At 42.3% G+C, this 19,888-nt stretch overlaps 1 protein-coding gene across 1 annotated transcript in view; it reads left to right on the forward strand.

The window, feature by feature from the left end:
• The first annotated feature begins 1,261 nt into the window (after positions 1–1,261).
• The window catches only part of erf (Ets2 repressor factor), a 42,910-nt gene continuing 24,283 nt past the window's right edge, over positions 1,262–19,888 (forward strand). The window contains exon 1 of the mRNA XM_030063499.1: positions 1,262–2,169. Within this exon, the coding sequence (XP_029919359.1) occupies positions 2,148–2,169 (22 nt within the window). The 5' untranslated portion in view covers positions 1,262–2,147. The remainder of the gene's footprint in view (positions 2,170–19,888) is intronic.

The raw sequence follows: 19,888 nt of genomic DNA on the forward strand, positions 1-19,888 counted from the left end.
GCCGTGACGCGCCAAACGCGGGAGCGAGCGACAACCGACTTGAAGAGAGAAGGAAGAAGCACCACCAGCGAGCCCTCATCGAAGATCGTGTATTAAGACAATGGATCACTCAAAACAAAAATAAAAATAAAAAATGTCAGAAGTATGAAAATCAAAATAATACAAAATTCCGAGGTTCTGAGGGCATGTAAACCATCACTTGCTCCTCCTTTAGCACAGTTTTACTTCCATAGATTACACACACCAGTTGAATTGCTGCTGTCTTTGCCAGCTGTTGATGCACTTCATGCAATCGAAGTGGGAGATCTTGGAGCCTACAATTTTTTTAAGGAGGTTGATGTGAACAGCTTTTCCCAGACCCATGACTATATACAGTTTTGCATATTATTAATAACTGAAGAAAAATATAATGCACATACTGCACATGATCAAAATAACAATATAACCCACTCGTAAAAAAACACACAACTGTCTTCCTCCAATGCCACTCATCACAAATATCAAAATTTATAACTCAGACAGTTTGCAGTCTTTCTGGTTTGTGGGCAATTAGGTCCACAGAAAACCTAAACATTTAAATGGAAGATAGTGACATATTCAACTGAAGACCATACCCATGGACCGTGAATTGAGTAGAACAGACATTCTCCTAATATTCTGAGAAAAAAACTCAGAATTTCTGTGATTGATGCAGTAAATTTACAAGAAAAACTAGTAAATTCACAAGAAAAAACTCTAACATTCTCTGGTGCATTTACAAGAGAAAAAAAAATCACAATTTTCTTAGAAAAAAACTTAAAATTCTGAGAGTATAGTCACAAATTTGCAAGAAAAAAATCTCTCTGAGATTAAAGTTGTATATTCATGAGAAAAAAAAATATGAGGGAAAAAATATGAAAATTCTGAGATCAATAAGTCACAAATTTATGAGAAAAAAATATAAAGTTAAAAAATTAACAAGAAAAAAATGGAAAAATAATTTCTCTTTTACTTTTTTTTCTTGGTCAAGAAACAAGAACCAAGAATGGGATTTATAATTTAAGTGTTGTGGTTCCTTGTCCTACAAAAGTGGGGGAAAAACTATAAGTTTTTTATAAGTTTTTTACTCATAAATTAGTGACTTTATATTAACAGAATTTAGCGTTTTTTCTCGTAAATGTATCACTTTAATCTTAGAGAATATCCAAGTTTTTTCTTGGAATATTAATCTGTAATTTTTTTTCCCCTCTACACTGGCCCGAACACGCCGTCGTACTTTGCACCACGTGTTAATGTTGCAGGGCTTGCAATTTTTGTCTCGAACGGATTCGTCATCTCAACCCATAGACGATCTTCGGAGATAAGTGGGCGTTCAGTTCCCCTCTCTCTCCCTCCCTCCGTGGGTCAGCGTGGGCGGCCCCGTGTGGCAGGAGGAGAGCGAAACACGACACCCCGACAGAGGAGGGGGGTTGAGAGCACGAAGTGAGTGAGTGAGTGAGTGGAAAAAAGAAAAGTCTGTGCCGGAGAAAGAGGGAGAGAAATCAGAGAGAAGCGGAGTTGGTACTTTTTTCCCTCCCTGTCGGAGCGCCCGCTGTTCTCAGTGTCGGTGTTAGTGGTGGTGGTGGTGATGATGATGATGATGATGATGTGGAGGAGGAATCGACCATGCGACATCGTTGTAACAAACGTCTTGAAATTGTAGACGCGTTGCATTCCGTTGCTCCAGGATCGGCGGCGGCGCGGCTCTCCGAAACTTCGAGCTGCGCCATTCAGAGCCGGGCGGCTGGATTTCCCCCCGAAGCTCAGGGCAACTTTTCACCTCAGCCTCACTCTTAAAAAACACACACCAACAAAACAAAACACACTTGGGCGCAAAAGAGAAAAAAAAAAGTTAAGAGAACATCGAAGAAGTGGAGAAATGCGACAACCCGTGAGAAGTTAACGGCGACTTGAGAGAAGAAAAGCGCCGCTGCTGAAGTGAACGGGGAGTTTTTTTTTTTTTTTTTTCCCAAGCCACTTGTGAGAACAAACACCGGAGGAAGGAGTTGGGTGTCACGGCTAGCGTCAACTTCGCTAGCTAACTTGGCTACCAGACGAGCTAAAGTAGAGTCTGAAGTTACCAGCCGACGGGGAAATTGACCGAACCGGCGCCAACAAAGTCAACCAAGATGAAAACCCCGGGGGATTCGGGTAAGATGAAGTCTACGTGTGCTCCGTAAACTTTTTTCAGACGCCGCTGTTCTTCTTGAAATGGAAACAGCAGCGCCTAGCTTGGCGGCTAGCTGGTTAGCATGCTAAGCAAACTCCTCTCCGCTTCAGGGAAAGTGTGACAAATTATGGCGCTAGAGTGAATCCATCCAACTCTCTTGTTATTGTTTCAGCAGACCCACAAAGTCACCCCGACAAAGCACCCGCCGTGTTGAGCAGCCACATAATCCCTTATTTTTTTTAAAAACATTTTCATAACATTTAATTCAAGTAGCTGAACCCTCCATCCAGAGTGACTTACAAACGAGGAGGAAAAAATGAGGTGAAAATCTCGATCGCTAACATTGTAAGGAGTCGGTGGTGGTGGTGGTGGGTGCAGGATCAGGGGCCAGGGGGATCCAGTTATGCAGCAAAATTCACATTTAGGGCATTTATTTGCTTAGAATGACTTAAAACGACTTGCAGTGTAAGAGTAAGTGTAATTCCTCAGGCTATCAACATCACATCCAGGAACTAGGAAAGCCTGCGGTAATCAGACCTCTGATAATGTCCTGATAAAACTCCCGTGACCCCAGATCTACAGGACAATTGATAGGCAAATAAATAGTATAAAGGTTAAAGAGAGAGAGGAAGTTTTTTTTTTTTTTTCTTTAAACCACATTGAAGTTGAGTATAGGAGAGGGGCCCTGCTGCATTCCTTATCAGAAAATATTCCTGTGAGACTAAACTGAGCAGAGGTGGGTTTTGAGAGCATTACGGTGAAAAGAGGGGTAATATGATTCAGAGGAGGGAGGTAACATGAGGTACTTATTGAAAAGATGAGTTTTCAGCATGTGATAAAGGATGCGGTGGAGGGTAAACCCATCCAAAGTTTGTTTACCAAGCTTTTCAAGGCTGGCATACATGTGAAGATAAAGGGGGGGAAAGTACAAATATTAACTTTGTAGGTTTAAATGCACTGGAAATAAACCCATCCTTCTGTTTACCACGACATCACTGCCCACTGTGGAGGATGGGAAATGACTGGAGTGTTAACATCATTTCCATTCTGCTGTTACACAAAGTTTGGGTGTTAAGTAGTGGTTTGAGTGAATGGTATTAACACACCAGTTTATCTCCCCAGGTTTACTCGTGGGTTGTATTATTTGCTAAAATGGAAAAATTCACCTAATGTCTGTATTCACAAAGGTCTCTGTTTTCCCTTGTTTTCTTTGATGTACTCAAACCCTCCGTTTGGTCCCCGACTGTCGGAAGAGTTAGATTAGAAGTTGATTGTGTTAACTTGGTAGGTAACAAACTTGTGCCAAGCCGCTCCAGGAATTTGGGCAAAGCAAAACTGTCGCTTATAATGGAGTGCTCCAGTTGCCTCAAATGTACTTTTGGTCTGTCCACACACAGAATTGTTGTTGTTTGTTATTTTGCTCTGAACCTCTTTGTTTTCTTTCAAATGGTTATGATTTTCCGTCCATATTTTTTGATTTCTCCTCTGTTGTGCCCCTAGGTGCTCTGAAAGTCGGTTTAGTCTAAAGTTCTGTGTGGTAATCTTGGGCAGGCACAGCTCCAGTGCCCATAATGGGCCATTTAAGAGGGGAATGCCACACCACAACTCAACATTATAATCACAAACGCGACTCTGAGTGCATTGCAATGCTTCAGGTAACATTTTTCTGCAGGAGTAATGTTACACAAGCAAATTTGATTTGTAAAAAAGTTTTTCACCATGGGATATTCTGTCATAGGCAATTATCTTTGCGGCCACATTGGAGAGTACAAAGTCAGTGTTAGAGAAAAAATAAAATAAAATACAAAAATATGTTGAAATGAGCAAAAAAGCAGCAGTCATTTTGTTGTCATTTTTAAGGTTTGTTTTGAAGATGCTTAAGGGGTACATTGCCCCAAAATTACAGTCTTGCCGTAAGTGCACCCACTTAAAATGTTCACCAGGATACACAAAATAATCTTTTTCATCGTTAGCATGCACCTTGTTATCCAAATAATATCAAACAGAAATTGGTTTCATCAGTGGGACGTTTCCACTCAAAGAAATGTTTTTCCTGTGGAGAAGCAGCTTCATTGGTCATGTTAGTGCACTTAGACCATAATCTCAAAAAACGTTATTTTATTTTAAGCTTTATATGCTTTAATAGCTGTTTTATATTTAGAGCACAACTTTGTCTAACATGTCAGTGTGGCCTATTTCAGACGTCTGAACATTGTATTCTCTTTTAATGACCTCCATTCTCCAGAGGATCAGATTAGCAAGGTTATGCAGCACTTCCGCTTGGTTTTAAAAGTAGCCTGCCTGGTTTCTTCCATGTGCCATGCGGCAGGGAATACCCCCCCTTTTGTCTATTTATAAATGATTTTGTGCTTTGGCTATGCTGTTTGGCCCACTTTCAGCTCAGAGGCTTCCGAGGTGTTTCTGACTGTAGCTGCTCGGCTGTTTTCGACATTTAATCATCAGTTTGCTTTTAAGTGTAAAATTATGCACAGGTTTGCAAGATTTCAGTAGTTTCTGTTTTTGTAAGGATTTCACATGTGATGCATACCAGCTTCCATTAATGTATGCTTGAGTTTCTTATTTAGTGTTTCCCTTTTCTAGTGATATTTCTCTTTTGGTAGTGTGCAGTGGAGAGAGTCAGCTAAAAAAAAAAGCACGAGACAGTGATGAAGATGCACAACAAAGGCCAAGAGTAGGAATTCAGCCCTCTGATGTCACATGCGCATGGCATCACCTTTTCACCTCCATAATGTTTTCAGGATATTCTTAGTTTTTCCCATAAAACACATGTGGGTAGCGTCAGTGTTGTGGAATTCAAAAATTGATTGCCATGTTTTTTTATTTCCCAAAGCTAGAGAACAGCAGCCTTGTAGCTGGTATGGTTTTGGTGTCTTGCCCAAAAACATTAGCAGGGCAGGTGCTTGTTGTCACTGGAGGTAGAAGTCAAATCTTTCTTTAAGCTGGCAGTATTGTAGAAAGAGAGATGACTGTGAATGCAAAATGGCCGGCGCATCACCAAAATGAAGTGTTGCATTGACTTTGATAGCCATAGTGCGCATAGGCTCATCAGTATTTTTGCACCGTTTCACCTATCATCACTTGCAATTGGTCAGCAGTGTCACATAATGAGTTGCATTTTTTAATGTATGTCTTTTGGGCCACGTGTGTATGATCTATTTCCATTGTTTACATCCCATTCTTTGCTTGTTTTCAAGATGAGTCAGTTTGAGGCTAGACTGTCAGTGTCAGAGGACGTGTGCACTTGTATAACCATGCAGGCAGCGGCTATAAAGATAGCAAACTCCTTGAGAGAATCTGAAATAAATGAGCATCAGTGATCCCAGTTTGTGCACGGAGCAAGCTGCAAGACAAACTGGGGGTCACTGCTGCAGGGCTGACTGTAGGGTTACTGCTGATGCTACAGGGCCACCCATTTGTGGTGGATTTCCCTTTCATATCTTGTTGTTTGTTAACTCCACAATTTGCAAGCTCCCCCATCTGGCTCAGAGTGGCATCAAATGAACAGACCACTACCAGATTTATTGCATCACCGTGCTGCCTGGTGACACCATACTGAGTTTATGAAATTACTCAGACACTTACAGTGCATGAAAATTGTGCTTTCATACTGTGCTACATCCAGAGAAGAATGGATTAGGACTTTTTCAAGAGACCTCACAAAGAGCTCCAGGCCCAAGGTTGGCAAATGCTTGTCTACGTCCTCATTTCTTTTTGCACAGAGCTACACGGACCTTTTGTCTGTGTTTCCTGTGGCCGTCAGCAAGCCTGTTGCCTATTTTATGTGTATAAATATATATGGGTCAAGCTCCACTCTCTTCCTACCAGGAAGTCAGCAGTCTGGCCCCACCAGCTCCAATTTTCCACTTGTGTTACTCCTTATATCAACAACGCGCCACATGTGAGACGTCACAGCTGTAGACGGCCCAGCCACTGAGCCAGCATGCTTTGTTGTACTTTGTGTGTGTGTGTGTGTGTGTGTGTGTGTGTGTGTGTGTGTGTGTAGTGAAAGGGGCCATACATGAGCAATTAGCTGGTGTTAAGCCTGGTTAGGGCAGGGCTGCTGTTTATGACTGTGAGTTTGTGTGTGTGTGTGCATGTGTGTGCCCATGTGTCAGTCATTGTGCGGCTCTACCTGACACTGATGTGGTCAGACTGTATTCACAACAAAGTGACTGTTTGACTTTTACCAGCGAGACCAAATTGCCCTTGAGGAAGACCATTTGGTTGTGGGCAGTTGAGTCATCCTATTGTAATTACAGGAGGAACAACAAGGCGTCTTCATGCAAATCCAAATAGCCGCAATAACACTGTTAGTCTGAGGGCAGGCCTGGAGCTAATGAACGGAGAGCTAAATTTGTGAGAAAAAAGGCATTGTTAGTTTCCTTTGAGGAAAAAGTCTGTTGTGTAGCTGTCTCACCAATATAGTGGAATTATACTGTTGGCACCAGCTGCAGAAACAACACAATACCGCTACAAGTTGAGGCCAAGTTGTTTGTCTTGAGGCGAAGAGTTGCTGGTGACAGAAGTGCAGGGATGTGTTTTTTTTTAGTCTTGGTGTTTCTGGACACAATGCTACTCTTTGACTTTGTTGAGCCCATTTACTTAAAAAAAGATAAGAAAATAAAAGAAAATGATTGAAGGAAAAAAACAGATTGTGTGGGATTTAAAAAAAAAAAAACCCAAGGGGCTCATAAAAAGATCTCACCACAAATGAAACAAACAGCCAAAAAGAATCAAGACGGTAGAAATCACGACTCGGTTGGATAACAGATAACAGATCACGACAAAGCTCAGCAAAGAGAGAGAGAAAAAACAACCAAAACAATATACATAAAGGACAGTGCTGTTCACAGGAAATAACCTTTCTACTGGCTTTCCTCCTATAATGACCTGCCTCCTTTTTTGCACTGACCTGATCACATTCCTGATACCAAGTGAAATGAGTTCAGACAAGCAGAGCCTGGAAAAACTACCATGGAGTGACGTCAGCATTTCTCTGGTGTGTCGTCTAGCTGCTGCCTCTCAGACAGCAGCCGTGACCGTTTGATCCACGGCCCCGGCCTCTACTGCCGCTGTCATGCCACTGTCATCCCTTGGTGCTGCGGAAGGCCTCTTTTCCTGGAAATGTTTGTGTGTGTGTGTGTGTGTGCAGTGGCTCTGTTGACCCGTACAGAGCCAAGAGGGCAGGCAGCAAGTCGCCCGAGCCGGGCCATGCTGGCCAAACAAACACCAGGGCCTCGGGCACAAGATGGCTCGACAGTCATGATCAACCCAAGAGTTGGGTTTGGGTCAACATTCAGGTTGGCATCCTTTTATTTTTAGTTAATTTTCATGTAGAATTTATTCTTGTAGAACTGGCAACAACAGTGTGCTCCAAAGACCTGTTTTACAAAGCATTAGAGGTCTGCAGCCAGACCTGAGCTTCTTTTCCTTGGTTCCTTCTGGTGTTTGTGTGTGCATTATTTCACGTTTGTGTTGGGTTTGGACAAAAAGGCATATAAGAAAAAAAGTAAGCTCAGAGCACAGTCAGTTTTAAAAAGGTGTTGCTGCCTGAAATTTAATCCTCCAACATTTTGGAAATCTAAAGGTTTCAGTCTGTCAAAGTATTACCAAAGCTCCACATGAGCTCCTAAGCTGTGGGTATTTTATTTTATTTTTCTTTAGGATTTTAGGTTTTCCTACAGCCTAGTGAATGTATGGTTCTTTGAACCAGTTTGACATGAGTAAATTCATATTACTCCAGTATGTAAAGGTAATGGATTATCCCCTTGGTATTTTAATCAGTCTCGATTATCATCGTACACAATCATGCTTATTGATTTTGATGACTTAAACCCTCTCTGCTGGACACACACGTTTTGTAGGTGTCTGGCACCACAGCCCCAGCTGCAGATCAGGCACAGTTGGAGCTGTTGGGGTTTAAGTGCCTTGCCTAAAGGCACTATACTGTGGTTGTTGTGTATTATATTAAGTTTCTGCCTTTCTCAGCCTGAGTCTGGGAAAGTCTGGCGTGAGAGCCTTGTGGAGCCTAGGTGTTCCTGAGGGATCTGCTGCCATGTAATTTGCTATGAGGAATTCAGGTTTGGAGCTCCTGAACCGCAGAAATAAAGGTTAGACTTAGACAAAGTGCAGGCTTCTCCTCTATCTGCGCACTGTCATCTGTAAGGGAAGCACCAGTTTTCAGTAAACATTCAAAGAATGTGCTCATCATCCACAAAACGTCTTTGCCTGTTTGTCTGTCAGCTCACCTTCTTGTGTGTATCTGTGAGTATTTACGAGGGAGTGTATCTGTGTTGGCTCCGTGGCTGTCAGCCCCAGCAGGGCACATGAAAGGGCAGAGCAGGCCAAGTGGAACCAGCGACTCGCCTCACTGAGCAGATAAGGAAGGTTTCAGCAGGGGGATCGATATCTCTGTAACACCTGACAGGATACCAGGCTTCCGGCATCAGCAGTGGTCAGGTCACACACTGGCGAGTCCCTTTTGCATAAACTCTTCATTTCTTTTAAATGGGTTGACAGTACTTACAGTAAAATGGCTTTGTGCTCTCACATTTGGGCTTCCAATTACTTATGTTAAGTATTTAGTGTCAGCATTTTGAGATAGGGCTGGGCAATACGGACAAAATCAAATAGCATGTTATCTTTGACCAAGTACATCCATATCGACAGTACTGTAGGGATGATTATTGGTGGTTTCATAAGATTTTTATACACAAGATTTTTGATAAACAAGCAGTAGAAATGTGCATATGGCTAAGCAGGTAGATGCAAATAAGAGCAGCAAGAAGAGTCAAAAGAAATTGCATCCCTTTACTGTAATACAGCCTGTAAAACCAGGAAAATACAACACTTATGCTATATCAGCATATTACAACATTCAAAATCCCAGGTGATATCTAATTTCATATCACAATGTTGAGGAATGTCATTTTCTGACTCATTGTTGGACCACTCGATCCATCATATAAATCCTTCTCAGTGAGATGCTTATTCAACAGCAAATAAAGACGTGCAGTTTCCCACACGGCTTTCCCTTGGAGCTGTTTTGGAGGACATGACATTGAAGCAGGCTGAGAGCGACAGAAGGTGTCGGCTCGATTGTTGAACGCTCTTTCCGTGGCTGGTTTTGGCTGGAGTCAAACAAACTAATAGGTGGGGAGAGAGCATTACCTTGTATCAGGGCTGTGTTCTCTGTTGAGTGGAGACTGAGGGAGAGCTGTGGTTGTTTTGGCTTCGTTTATGGTTGGTTTGTGAAGCCGGCGTGTCTGTGTGTCTGCCTGCTACCTTGGACAGACACTGCGGAGGGAAGACAGCGACAGACTAGGTGTGGTCCTTCAGAACACTGCCAGGGTTAAGCGCTGCCAAGGCTGGGGATTTTATTCCAACTTGGCCCCCCTATGCCAAAGCAGTGACACTCATGTTACTGTCAGAGCAAAAGCATCCACCAGTCGCCATATGTGTTTTTTTTTTTCTCTTGTGAGTCTGCTGTAGCGAATAGGGTTGGCTAGAGATAGCATGCCAGGTTATTTTCTGGTAATTAGAGAGACCTAGGTGGCAGCATGTAGGCTGAGATGGGTTCACACTGTAATGGGAGGGCTGAAAAACTCTCACAATGACGTTTAATGCATTTGGGTCCCTTTGGGAAGTCTTCAGCTTGAAAAAAAAAATCATTCAGAAACAAAGTACAAACGTGAGGTAAAATTTGCTTGATAAATTCACATTTTCCTATAGGGCACCACCTCAGGAGTTATTAAAGGAAAGTACTGCTTTACATTGCCCTGGTTTCTTGCTGTTTGGACTGGCTTGATCCAACCCATAATTTTCCCACCAGCACACATGTTGGAGGCCCACCTGCATTTCCCCCCTCCACGCTGTGTTATTAAAAATGTAAAATATCCAACATTTTGAAATGCTGCGTAAATGTTATGTGTCCCTTACCTTATAACACAGTTCTGTTCATCTTCTGTTGCTTTGCCAGTATAATCCTAGATGCTTTTGTAACCACAAATTCCTATATCAAACCAACATGGCTCATTATGTTGCCACCTAAACCTCCCCTGCAAGCTAAGAGTTTCATTGCAGTCATACTGTGGGCTGTGTGGGCATTAAACATTCATAGAAGTTGCAGTGTTGAACGTATCACAGTTATGCAACGTCCTGTGTAGGGGCTGATAATAAGGTTTGCCCCATTATTCAGGGACAAATGATGACTTGATTGGTTAAACATTGGCCCATTTGGCTTTATGGCTTGAACTAATGATTATTGTCATTGTTGATTATTTTTTGATAAATGGGTTAATCAGGGTAAATGGCGATCCACAGCAATTCTGTCCTGCAATCTGTCCACAGAACCTGCTCCCAACCAGCAAACTGACTGAAATTACTGAAATGATATTGTGTACATACAAAACCAACTAAAATAAAAAGAATCACAGAAAATGTCAACACAATTTTTTCAACACAAGCGTAAGGATGCATTGGTGCTGATGTTTATTGAAACTGCAGCGTCTACATGACTCAGTCAGTTGCCGTCACACGTGTTTGTATTGTAATACCTGTTCTGAATTTAGTGAATCTTGTCCCTGTCAAATACACCCATATTATAATAATAAAAATACTAAGACTAATACTGAAACAAGTAACAACTAAACTGAAATGAGCAAACCCACTCTGGAAACTGTCTGAAACCCAACTGAATTGAAAACAAAAATGCAAAACTAAATTCAAATAAAAAACAAATGACAGTATACATTGATTGTGGGTATAAAGGAATTCTGTAAACTTTATTTTTTAACAATTGCAGTTTAATAGTAACCGTAGCAACAATAGTACAATTATGAAACAGTAGTAACAATTATGATGTGATGATAAAGGCTTTGAGAGTCTGGAAAGTTTTGCTTTAGATACCTTTTTATTTTAAAATGCTTGAGAACTGCTTGAATTTTACTCTGAAAAAGTTGTGCCGCCTATTACTGATCATGTTACTAGTATGCTATTTTTATTGATTAATTAGATTTGTTTACGCTCTCATGTCAAGATTTTTACAGCGTAGTACAAGGGTCATAAAGTCTCAGTAGGTAAATATCAGAAATCGCTCCGGGCCTTTCAGTGTTTAAATTTAGTTTACTTGCCAGCTGTCCAGTACAATGGAAAGGTAAATGATTTAATGTTTGGGCTAAGAGAGCTGGGGATGGTTGCGCTGACTTGGCTGGCGGTGGTTGTCTAGTCTGGGACCTTCAGAGTGGAGAAAACCTGCAGGGGGTGGAAGAAATGGAGAGCGAGGCGGACTCAGTCAGGCCTGGTCTGTTTTGTCTGATCCAGCTGTTGTTCTGGTGGGAACCTTGTGGTTTCTCTCTTTCTCTCTCTTATGGCTGCCACAGTGTCTCCTGGGTCTCTGCACCTATCTGGGTGTGGTGTGTCTATCTGTAAAGGAACAACTGTGTGTGTGTGTGTAAGAGAGACATAGAGCAGAAAGTGTGTTTGTGACCGTGTGTATGTGTGTGTCTCATTATTTGGAAAGGTAATGTTTTTGCTAGAGGTGTATAACACAGTTCAGCATGTCTCCTTGAACAGAACTGGCTGATGGCTTGAAAAGACAGACAGCAGTAAGATGGAGAGCTATTTTCACACCCCTACCACAAACTGACACACACACACACACTCTGTGTCTCCTTCCCTCACACACACCCTCACCCTCTCACGCACTCACACCCTTGCTTTGTCACACACCCACACTCAGTCAGGCAGGCAATGGTTCAGTGAAGGTTTTTCCCCTTAACAAACTTGCATATTGCCTTTCTCTTCCCCCTGTCTCTTCCCCTCTCTCCTCTCACACACACACACACACACATCCTCTAGCACACAGCTGACAGGCTACACCAGATATCTCACCTCCGGGCAGATCAAAGCAGGGATGGGTCGATGAGGAGAATGGTGATAGGAGATGGAGGGGAGTTTTACAGATTGCAGCATAACAGCAAAGTCTTTTTTAACCTTGTCGTAAAGTGGGGTCAGTTTGGGCTGCTCAATCATACCAAAAAAGACTATCCTCATGATTTTGCAATTATATTATGACCAGAATTTCATGCCTTTTTTTTTTTTTTTTTTTTTGTCTTGGGTCCACACAGCTTCCATTCCTTTCTGGTGGCAGAAATGTGCCACCCACTTTTTTCCCCTCAGATTTTTTTTGTGTTTTTCCGTGTGTTCCCGGCAGCGTCCAAAACTACCACCTGCCAAGCCCCATAAACCAGTAAAATTTGTCTTTGGTGCAGAAATCAACTGGGGTGACCCACCACACAGGCTAGTAACTTCTTGAGACGTGAACATTTCAGTGCTTCCGTCATAGTTTTTGGTCTTTACCTGTTCCCAACTTTGTCCCTGCTGGCCTCCGTACAATCTGAACGTGACACAATAAAATCCTGACAGCGCATCAGTGGATCCACCTCCTGGATAGATAAGCAGCTCAAAGGTAGATGAAACTTTTCTCCCATAATGAAATCATAGCATGTGTGAGGCCCTCAAAAAGAAGAAATCAAGTCCAAGATGAAAAAGAAGTGAAGTTAAAAAAAAAAAAAAAAAATCTGCTCTTGGCTCTTTTGAAGTGTTCACATGAAAGAGTGGTGAAAATGGGTTGATTGACACTTCTTCGCATAATGTATTTAAATTGCTTAAGCTGGTAAAAATAATTCTGGGCAAGAATATTTTTGAGTTTATCTTCACTTGAATAAGTGAAGGTCGCTCACTTATCTCTGTATTAAGTGGGCTGCTTGTTTTAGGTCATATCAAAATCAGTAATTTCACTACTACTTCATGTAACCGAATGATAACCAAATGTAGCGGTACGTAGCGGTCATAGTTTGTTCTGCTCTAAATCGCAAGAAAAAAAATCATACCAGAATGGATTTTCCTGTCTAATGTGAATCTGACTGTCTGATCTATTTTACCATATGTGAAATAGGTTAGAAAACCCCTACTGTAGGGAACCACATTTAGTGTCTGTTTATGTAATGTAACAAATAAGTATGCACGCTTCAAGTGTTGACAGTGACTTTGAACAGTTGTGGAATTTTCATTAAATTTCATGTAAGCTTTGGCCTTGGTTGGTACATTAGTTCAAACGGAGGCCATAAATTGCAATAGTGATAAGAATGGCACCATTTTGCCATTTCACATCCATTAGAAGGCCATAAAGGTAGTCTGCTTTCTCCTGTTGCTGTCTCCTTCCTTTCTCTGGTCCCCCGCCCCGAGCACACACACACACACACACACACACACACACACACACACACACACCTACATACAGACTTATTTAACCAATGTCCTTCATTCTTCATCTTTAAAATCATGCACTGCATACACGTTCTTGAATGACATAGTGAATGAAAGAATTGTAGTCAGTGAGCTAACTGAGAAGGCATTTCAATAGCAGTCTGCCTTTTACATTTTGAATTTGTTGAGTTGAGAAAGTTGTTACCGACTTTAATATGCGGACTCAAAAGAAGGAGATTTGTAACCCATCTGTGGACTTTGTGAACCCCAGGCCGATGGCAGTGATGAGTGAGTAGAGTGTCTGTTTTATTAAAACTTGAAAGTCAGTTTTGCACTCACTCACTCATCTCCCCACTCTCTGATACAAAGCTCACACACTTTATTAGGGGGCCTGGACCCCCCACATGCCATGAAAATGGGTGATGTCTGTGTTGCATTAACACACACACACACACACACTCTTTTAATTTTCTCGCTACAGCTAGCTAGCGAGCGTGCTCATTTGGGCTGCCATCTCCCTGCGGTGACGCCGTCGTGCCTATGTCTTTAATGTTTTTACACAGGGAGCGAGCCACTCAGTCTAGAGACGGGAAGATCCAGCTTTAATGCAATAGACTCAGGAATTAAGGCCGCCGTGGCTCTGCCAATAAGGAAAGACTGACTAACGCACCAAGACATGACACATGTAGAAAGTCCCTCCTTCACTGTTTCACATTTTAGACATTTAGTGGATACTCTCATCTAGAGTGATTTACTGTCACTGCAGTGGGACAATATGCTGAACGTCCTGGATTAACAGCATTATGAACCGACCAGTGGTAAGGAGAGTCAGAGCCACAATGCCCTGTCAGTAGTTACAAATACATATTCTTGTGTACCTAAAATAATCACACATGGTAGAGAGATTCTACTTAAAGAAAACTGAATTATAGAGAAAAAAAAAATAAGCATCAAGAGGATGGACGCAGGGAAGGCAATTCCACATAATTACCGCTTATTATTCTGAATTAAATAACTGACCCAAGGCATCAAGTACAAATGATTGATGGCTTTTTGCTTTCATGCTGGTTTCTTTTTATGTTGTCTAAACCATGTAACCATGACACATTTCAAGTTTTGATGAGTACATAACCCAACAAGGAATTAAGTAGTTGCTCCTCAAGCTTTGATCTTAGTTGGCCAGTTGCCATAGTCTTTTTTTTTTTTTTTTTTGCATTGCCGAACCAAGGGTGTGGCAAAAATTAATTTCCTCTGTATGAGGGAAAACAATGCAGATGCCATTTGGAAATATTTGGAATCTGTTCGTTAAGCTGTGCATAAATCCTTCCTGATATTTGAATTTGTTTTCTTGTGTCTTTTACTTGAGGATTTAAAGTTCTTAGGTGCAAGTGCCATTCATTTCCAATATAAATGCCAGGTTTATGGCTATCTCCCACTTTATTTCCTGCTTTTTTGGTTTGTTTTTTGGTGGTGTCACAGTCATCCCTGCGGAACGCTCCAGCATGTTGAGCTGTTGTCGTACTAGTGGTAATAGACGTTGGAGCCTCTTTGTCTGTGTGGAAAGATGGTGAAAGGAAAGCTACATTAGAAGAGAGGAGGAGAAGGGAGGCGAAAGGAGGAGATGAAATGTGATTGGCAGGGAGTACGAGGCTGACTCACTCATCTTGTTCCCTAGATTTGGAGCTATGGGACTATTCTGGGCTGTGGTGACACTGGTGTGTGTGTGTATGTGTACACACAAGTGTTCACATGGCTTAATCCAATAGCAAGTTATCGTCATTGGCCTGGCCACTGTGTGTGTGTGTGTATGTGTGTTTGGAGGAAAATGAAAGTAGTCTGGCAACCAGACCACAACACAGAAGCCAGATTTAAAAGCAGAAATTTATCTTCTCCCCCTTCCCGATTCTGACATTCCCTCTCCAGCACCGCCGCCGCTCTGCCAATTACTACAGCTCCATAATGGCCTGTATCTGTTTCTGACTAGTGTTCACTAGTATTAACAGCAAGTGCCTCTTTCCTAAAGCTGTGCAATGACTGACTAGGACAGCACTACTTTGTGTTTTGGAGAGAAACTCACCTAAACTGAACGGTTTACTTTTCCCCCTTTAACACCGACCCAAAATCCCACTACTGTCCAGGACTGGGTCATTTCTGGCTTCAGCTCCAGTTGGCAGAGGTGCAAAAGGGTTAACCTGCTAATTTTCAACCAACATTGGTGCCATGATACAGGATGTGCTCTACATTTTAGGCAGGCAATCAGTCACTATGGTTCAGCTGTAATGGGGGACTCCTGAGGTATAACGTGCGTGAAAATGCTGTATTTTATTAAGGTTGGAAGATTGTAGCGCCACGTAACTTGAAGAAGAAATAAGCCGTTTGGGACTTCTGCTAATGTAAACAGTGTCAACCAGTTTCTTGTTATTATTAATCAGCTAAGCCTTTGATTTAACTGCCTGACTGATGAGCTGGCTGGTTTGTTGAGTTTCGCGCTGGGCGTCGACTTCAGTGCCTTACTATCTGCAGCTGAGTGAACGGACAAAGCGATTGTACGTGTGTATGCAAATTTGCACACCTGTGTGTGTGTGTGTGTGTGTGTGTGTGTGTGTGTGTTTTCTGCGCGCGCACGCGCCAACTGTGCCACCAAACCTGCCAAATGGATGTTGTTTTGATGAACCTCTGGATACATTATGTCTGTATGTCTCTCCCTCTTCGGTCTCATATACACGCATACACACACACACACACACACACACACACTTAGATCCTTCAAACCAAATTACCATCCTGACTATAGGATGTGAGCTTAAGTTATTCATCCAGCCGCTCAGGTAGCCAGGAGCTCATTACAGCAGAATGTTTTACAGGGTTGTCATTTTCTTGAAGGAAGACATGCTCAGGCGAGTTTCAAAACACTTGAGTGTTTTTCCTCTCTGGGAATAAAGGCCTGAAGCTGATAAGTCTCCAACCTTGGCTGCTTTTCAGCTAGCGCTGCAGATTAGGAGTGCTGATAGAAGTTTGGGCTCTGAGATCATCAGAGATGTGATTGTTTAAAATGTAATTTCTCATTAAGACAACACTCCTGTTGTTTTCTAGTAGAGATCTGCTGTTTTCCTGCTTTTTAGCTGTTATTCCCGGCCTTTTTGTCTCACCTGAGCACATGTTCATAAACTACTTCTTCTGTCTGTAGTTGAATGGGTCGAGCATGTTACCAACAGTGCCAGGGTCACAGATATCATTCCCAGCAGAGCCACCAACACCTAAACTGCATGCATTAATGATACTGTAAGCTGCACCAACCAAATGGTATATGTAAGTGATCATGCTGCCACAGGTCAGTCATTTATCAACCATCCAACCCTGACAGGGGCTCACTGAATGCAACAGGATCTTCTCTCATAGCATAGCATAATAACAAACTCTTTAATGCGTGCGCGCGTGTGCACACACACACACACACACACATCAAGTAGGGGCTGGCATAATCATAGCCTTGGCTGCCTGCATCATGCTGCAGAGTTCCCCGGGACGCGACGCGTTTCTGTCTGGCTCGGTTTGGGCGGCCCCCGTGTCAAAGATTAGACTAATTTAGTCGTTGCAGTCTCATTCCAGTCTCCAGCAAAGATGGACTTATACCCTTTAGAATACACACCAATCAAGCAGGTAGTACCCAGTATTTAGCTCCACTCTGCAACCTGCATTGGGACAAGTCACAACAGCCAGCGGCAGGCTGAGTATGGACGCTGTTGACATCACAAAGCATTTTTTAAACATCATTATGTTTGCAGCAGTCCTCCACAATGTCTCTTCTGCTCATCAGAATTTCCCTTGAGCAGGCTTTTAGCTTGCTTTTTGAGTTTCAGATGCTACGTGTACATAACAGCTGATGTTATGTGCATTGTGTTGATTCCACAAGTTTTAGCATTATAACTACAAGCCATGGACATCTTAAACCCAGTTTGAATGAAAATTCACACAAAAAAAAATTCACACGAAAGCCGATGAGTCTCCCCTATCCCGATTGAGTCCAGGGTAGCCATGTGTGTTGAGATCAAACAGGTAGACCGTTTCATACCGCTGGTCTTTCGTTCATCAGCAGGCTTCTGCTGCTGTTTGATTTTGGCTCTAAAGGCTTCACTCTCCAGTTCAAGGCTTCACTGTTGTGAGAAAGAGTCAGAACTCTCTACTTGCTATTCCGTATCTCAACTCTTTTCTTCAGACTTCAAAATGCGGGGTTGCAGCTGTTTATCCTCAGAAACCGGTCAGCACAAATGGTGAGAATTTGTTTAGCTTGGATTACTCATTGTGCATGGGAAGCATCATTCACAGCACAGGCTATTTGGAAGATGGATATCTGTGCTCTAAGTTAGAAAGCAACCACATCATCCACAGACAGCGTGTGGGCTGATTGAAGCCATGCATGGCTAATTCATGGACGGCTAGTTACAGCACCAGTCGTGTTACCAAATCTTTGTTGTCAAATATGGCATAACTCATCATTATCAGACAAAGTGAAGTTATTATCAACAAACCTTCAGAACTAATCATCTGCTGATGAGCCATTTTGCCAAATAGTTAAGCTGTTGCCAGCTATTACTGGCCAACAGATAAAGTTATGACCAAACACAGTTGCTGTCAACATCAGCCAACTTCTCTCAGATGTTCAGCTAGACTTTGAATTTATTTAAGGGTGTGAATGCTTGGTTAAGCTTTTTGTGTTCATTAGTTACTGACCTTGTCTGCTAGACTAATATAAGTGCATTTATTCTTTGTGCCTCTGAATGTAGCCTCAGTGTATTTTGTTGAAGAAACTGATTTTGTCTGTATCTTGCCTTCGTTTGCTCCTTTCTTTCTGACTCTTGCCAGGTCCACACTAAGCTGGGTAAATTTACAAATGCCACACCACACTAGTGATTTCAGACCATTTTCCAAAAGCACGCTGTCCACATTGAAACGCCCCAAACCACTTCAATTCTCCCATCGAGAATGTACAGGCCACGGCCTAGATCACATAACAATCCTACATCAGCGTTTTCAAAAAGCTCCATTTTCCCCCCTCCACTCTACAGTGTGAAGACTGGTGTTTTTAAAGTTACACACCTTGTAGAGTGTTTCTAAAAAGCCTCATTTTCATGGATGGAAGGCCAAAATGGAGGAGAAAATGCATTTTTAAATTTACCTGGCTTTATTGTGGACATGGCCTTCTCGTGAAATCACACACACTCTGTGTCTGTTTTCCTCTGTCCTTCTGTCTCTGTCTTTTCCCCTTTAGTCCTAAATGGTCTTTTCTCTCTTTATTTGGCTTTTTTTTTGGTGTCTTTGTCCCTGTCTCACTGTATTAACCAGAGGATGTGAGAATTTGTCCTTGTGTTTTTTACCTTTCTGTTCCACTTTCACCTTCTCCATTCGCCACACTTTCAGCTCCATCTTCTGCTGTGACACAAATTTGTATTTCTCTTTCTTTCCTTCTCTCATTCTCATGTCTCTCCCCTCACGCTCACCCGGCCTCCCCTCTTTCCCCACCCAGTCTGTCTGTCTGTCTGTTTGTCTGTGTGTCTGTAAGCCTTATGTAATGGAGGGATCATGTGAGCTGAGGTGAGGGTTCATGCTGTGCACCTGCAGACAGCCGTCCTCCTTTCCTTTTGATCTCAGCAGGAGTGTGTTTCTTCTTCTTCTTTTCTCTCTTCCCCTCATCCTCCTCTCTCCCCTCTCTCTCTCTCTTTCCCTTCTCTCTTTCTCTCCACTGTTTCCACCTGATTTCCTCTCTGTTCTGTCTACTCCTCTGTCTCCTCCTGGCTTTAAGCTGCTGGCTCCTCCGCTCTGAGCTCCGTCCTTTAGCAGTAATTATGAGATCAACTGAAAGAGGAGCAGAGGATTTTAAAACAGTAGTTTGAGGCGCTGCGTCTCAGTACTCCTTAATAAAGCGGCGCTGCCCTGTTTGTTGTCGTTCTGGTGCTGTGGAGAGCTGAGTTTTTGAAGCAGGGGAAGAACTGGGAACGTAGTCAGCATGTTTACATAATCTTGTGTCACGATTTTATTTGAAACTGGCAAGGTAGCCCAACACTATCGGAGCATTTTGTTTTATTTAGAATGACTGCTATAGTTAGAAGCTAAAGATATAAGATGTGCAAACAGCTTGTGTTTCCAAAGTCCTCAAAAATACAGATTTACAACAGTGATCAGTGTATAACAAAATACACTGGATTATTAGTTTAGCCATAGTTTTGGCCCCATAGTCAACCAGACTAGTCCATTTAAGGTCCACTGGGGATAAAATTTTTCATGGGGGTTTTTGAACACAGAACTGATGTCAGCAGCTGTCATTCTGTCACTCTCTCTCTCTCTTTCCAGGTTCTTTTGCCATACAACTTCCCCATTCATTTTCATAAGAAATTACTCTTGTTACTCTTATTT

The sequence above is a fragment of the Myripristis murdjan genome, chromosome 11, assembly GCF_902150065.1.
Source record: "Myripristis murdjan chromosome 11, fMyrMur1.1, whole genome shotgun sequence".
Taxonomy (NCBI): domain Eukaryota; kingdom Metazoa; phylum Chordata; class Actinopteri; order Holocentriformes; family Holocentridae; genus Myripristis; species Myripristis murdjan.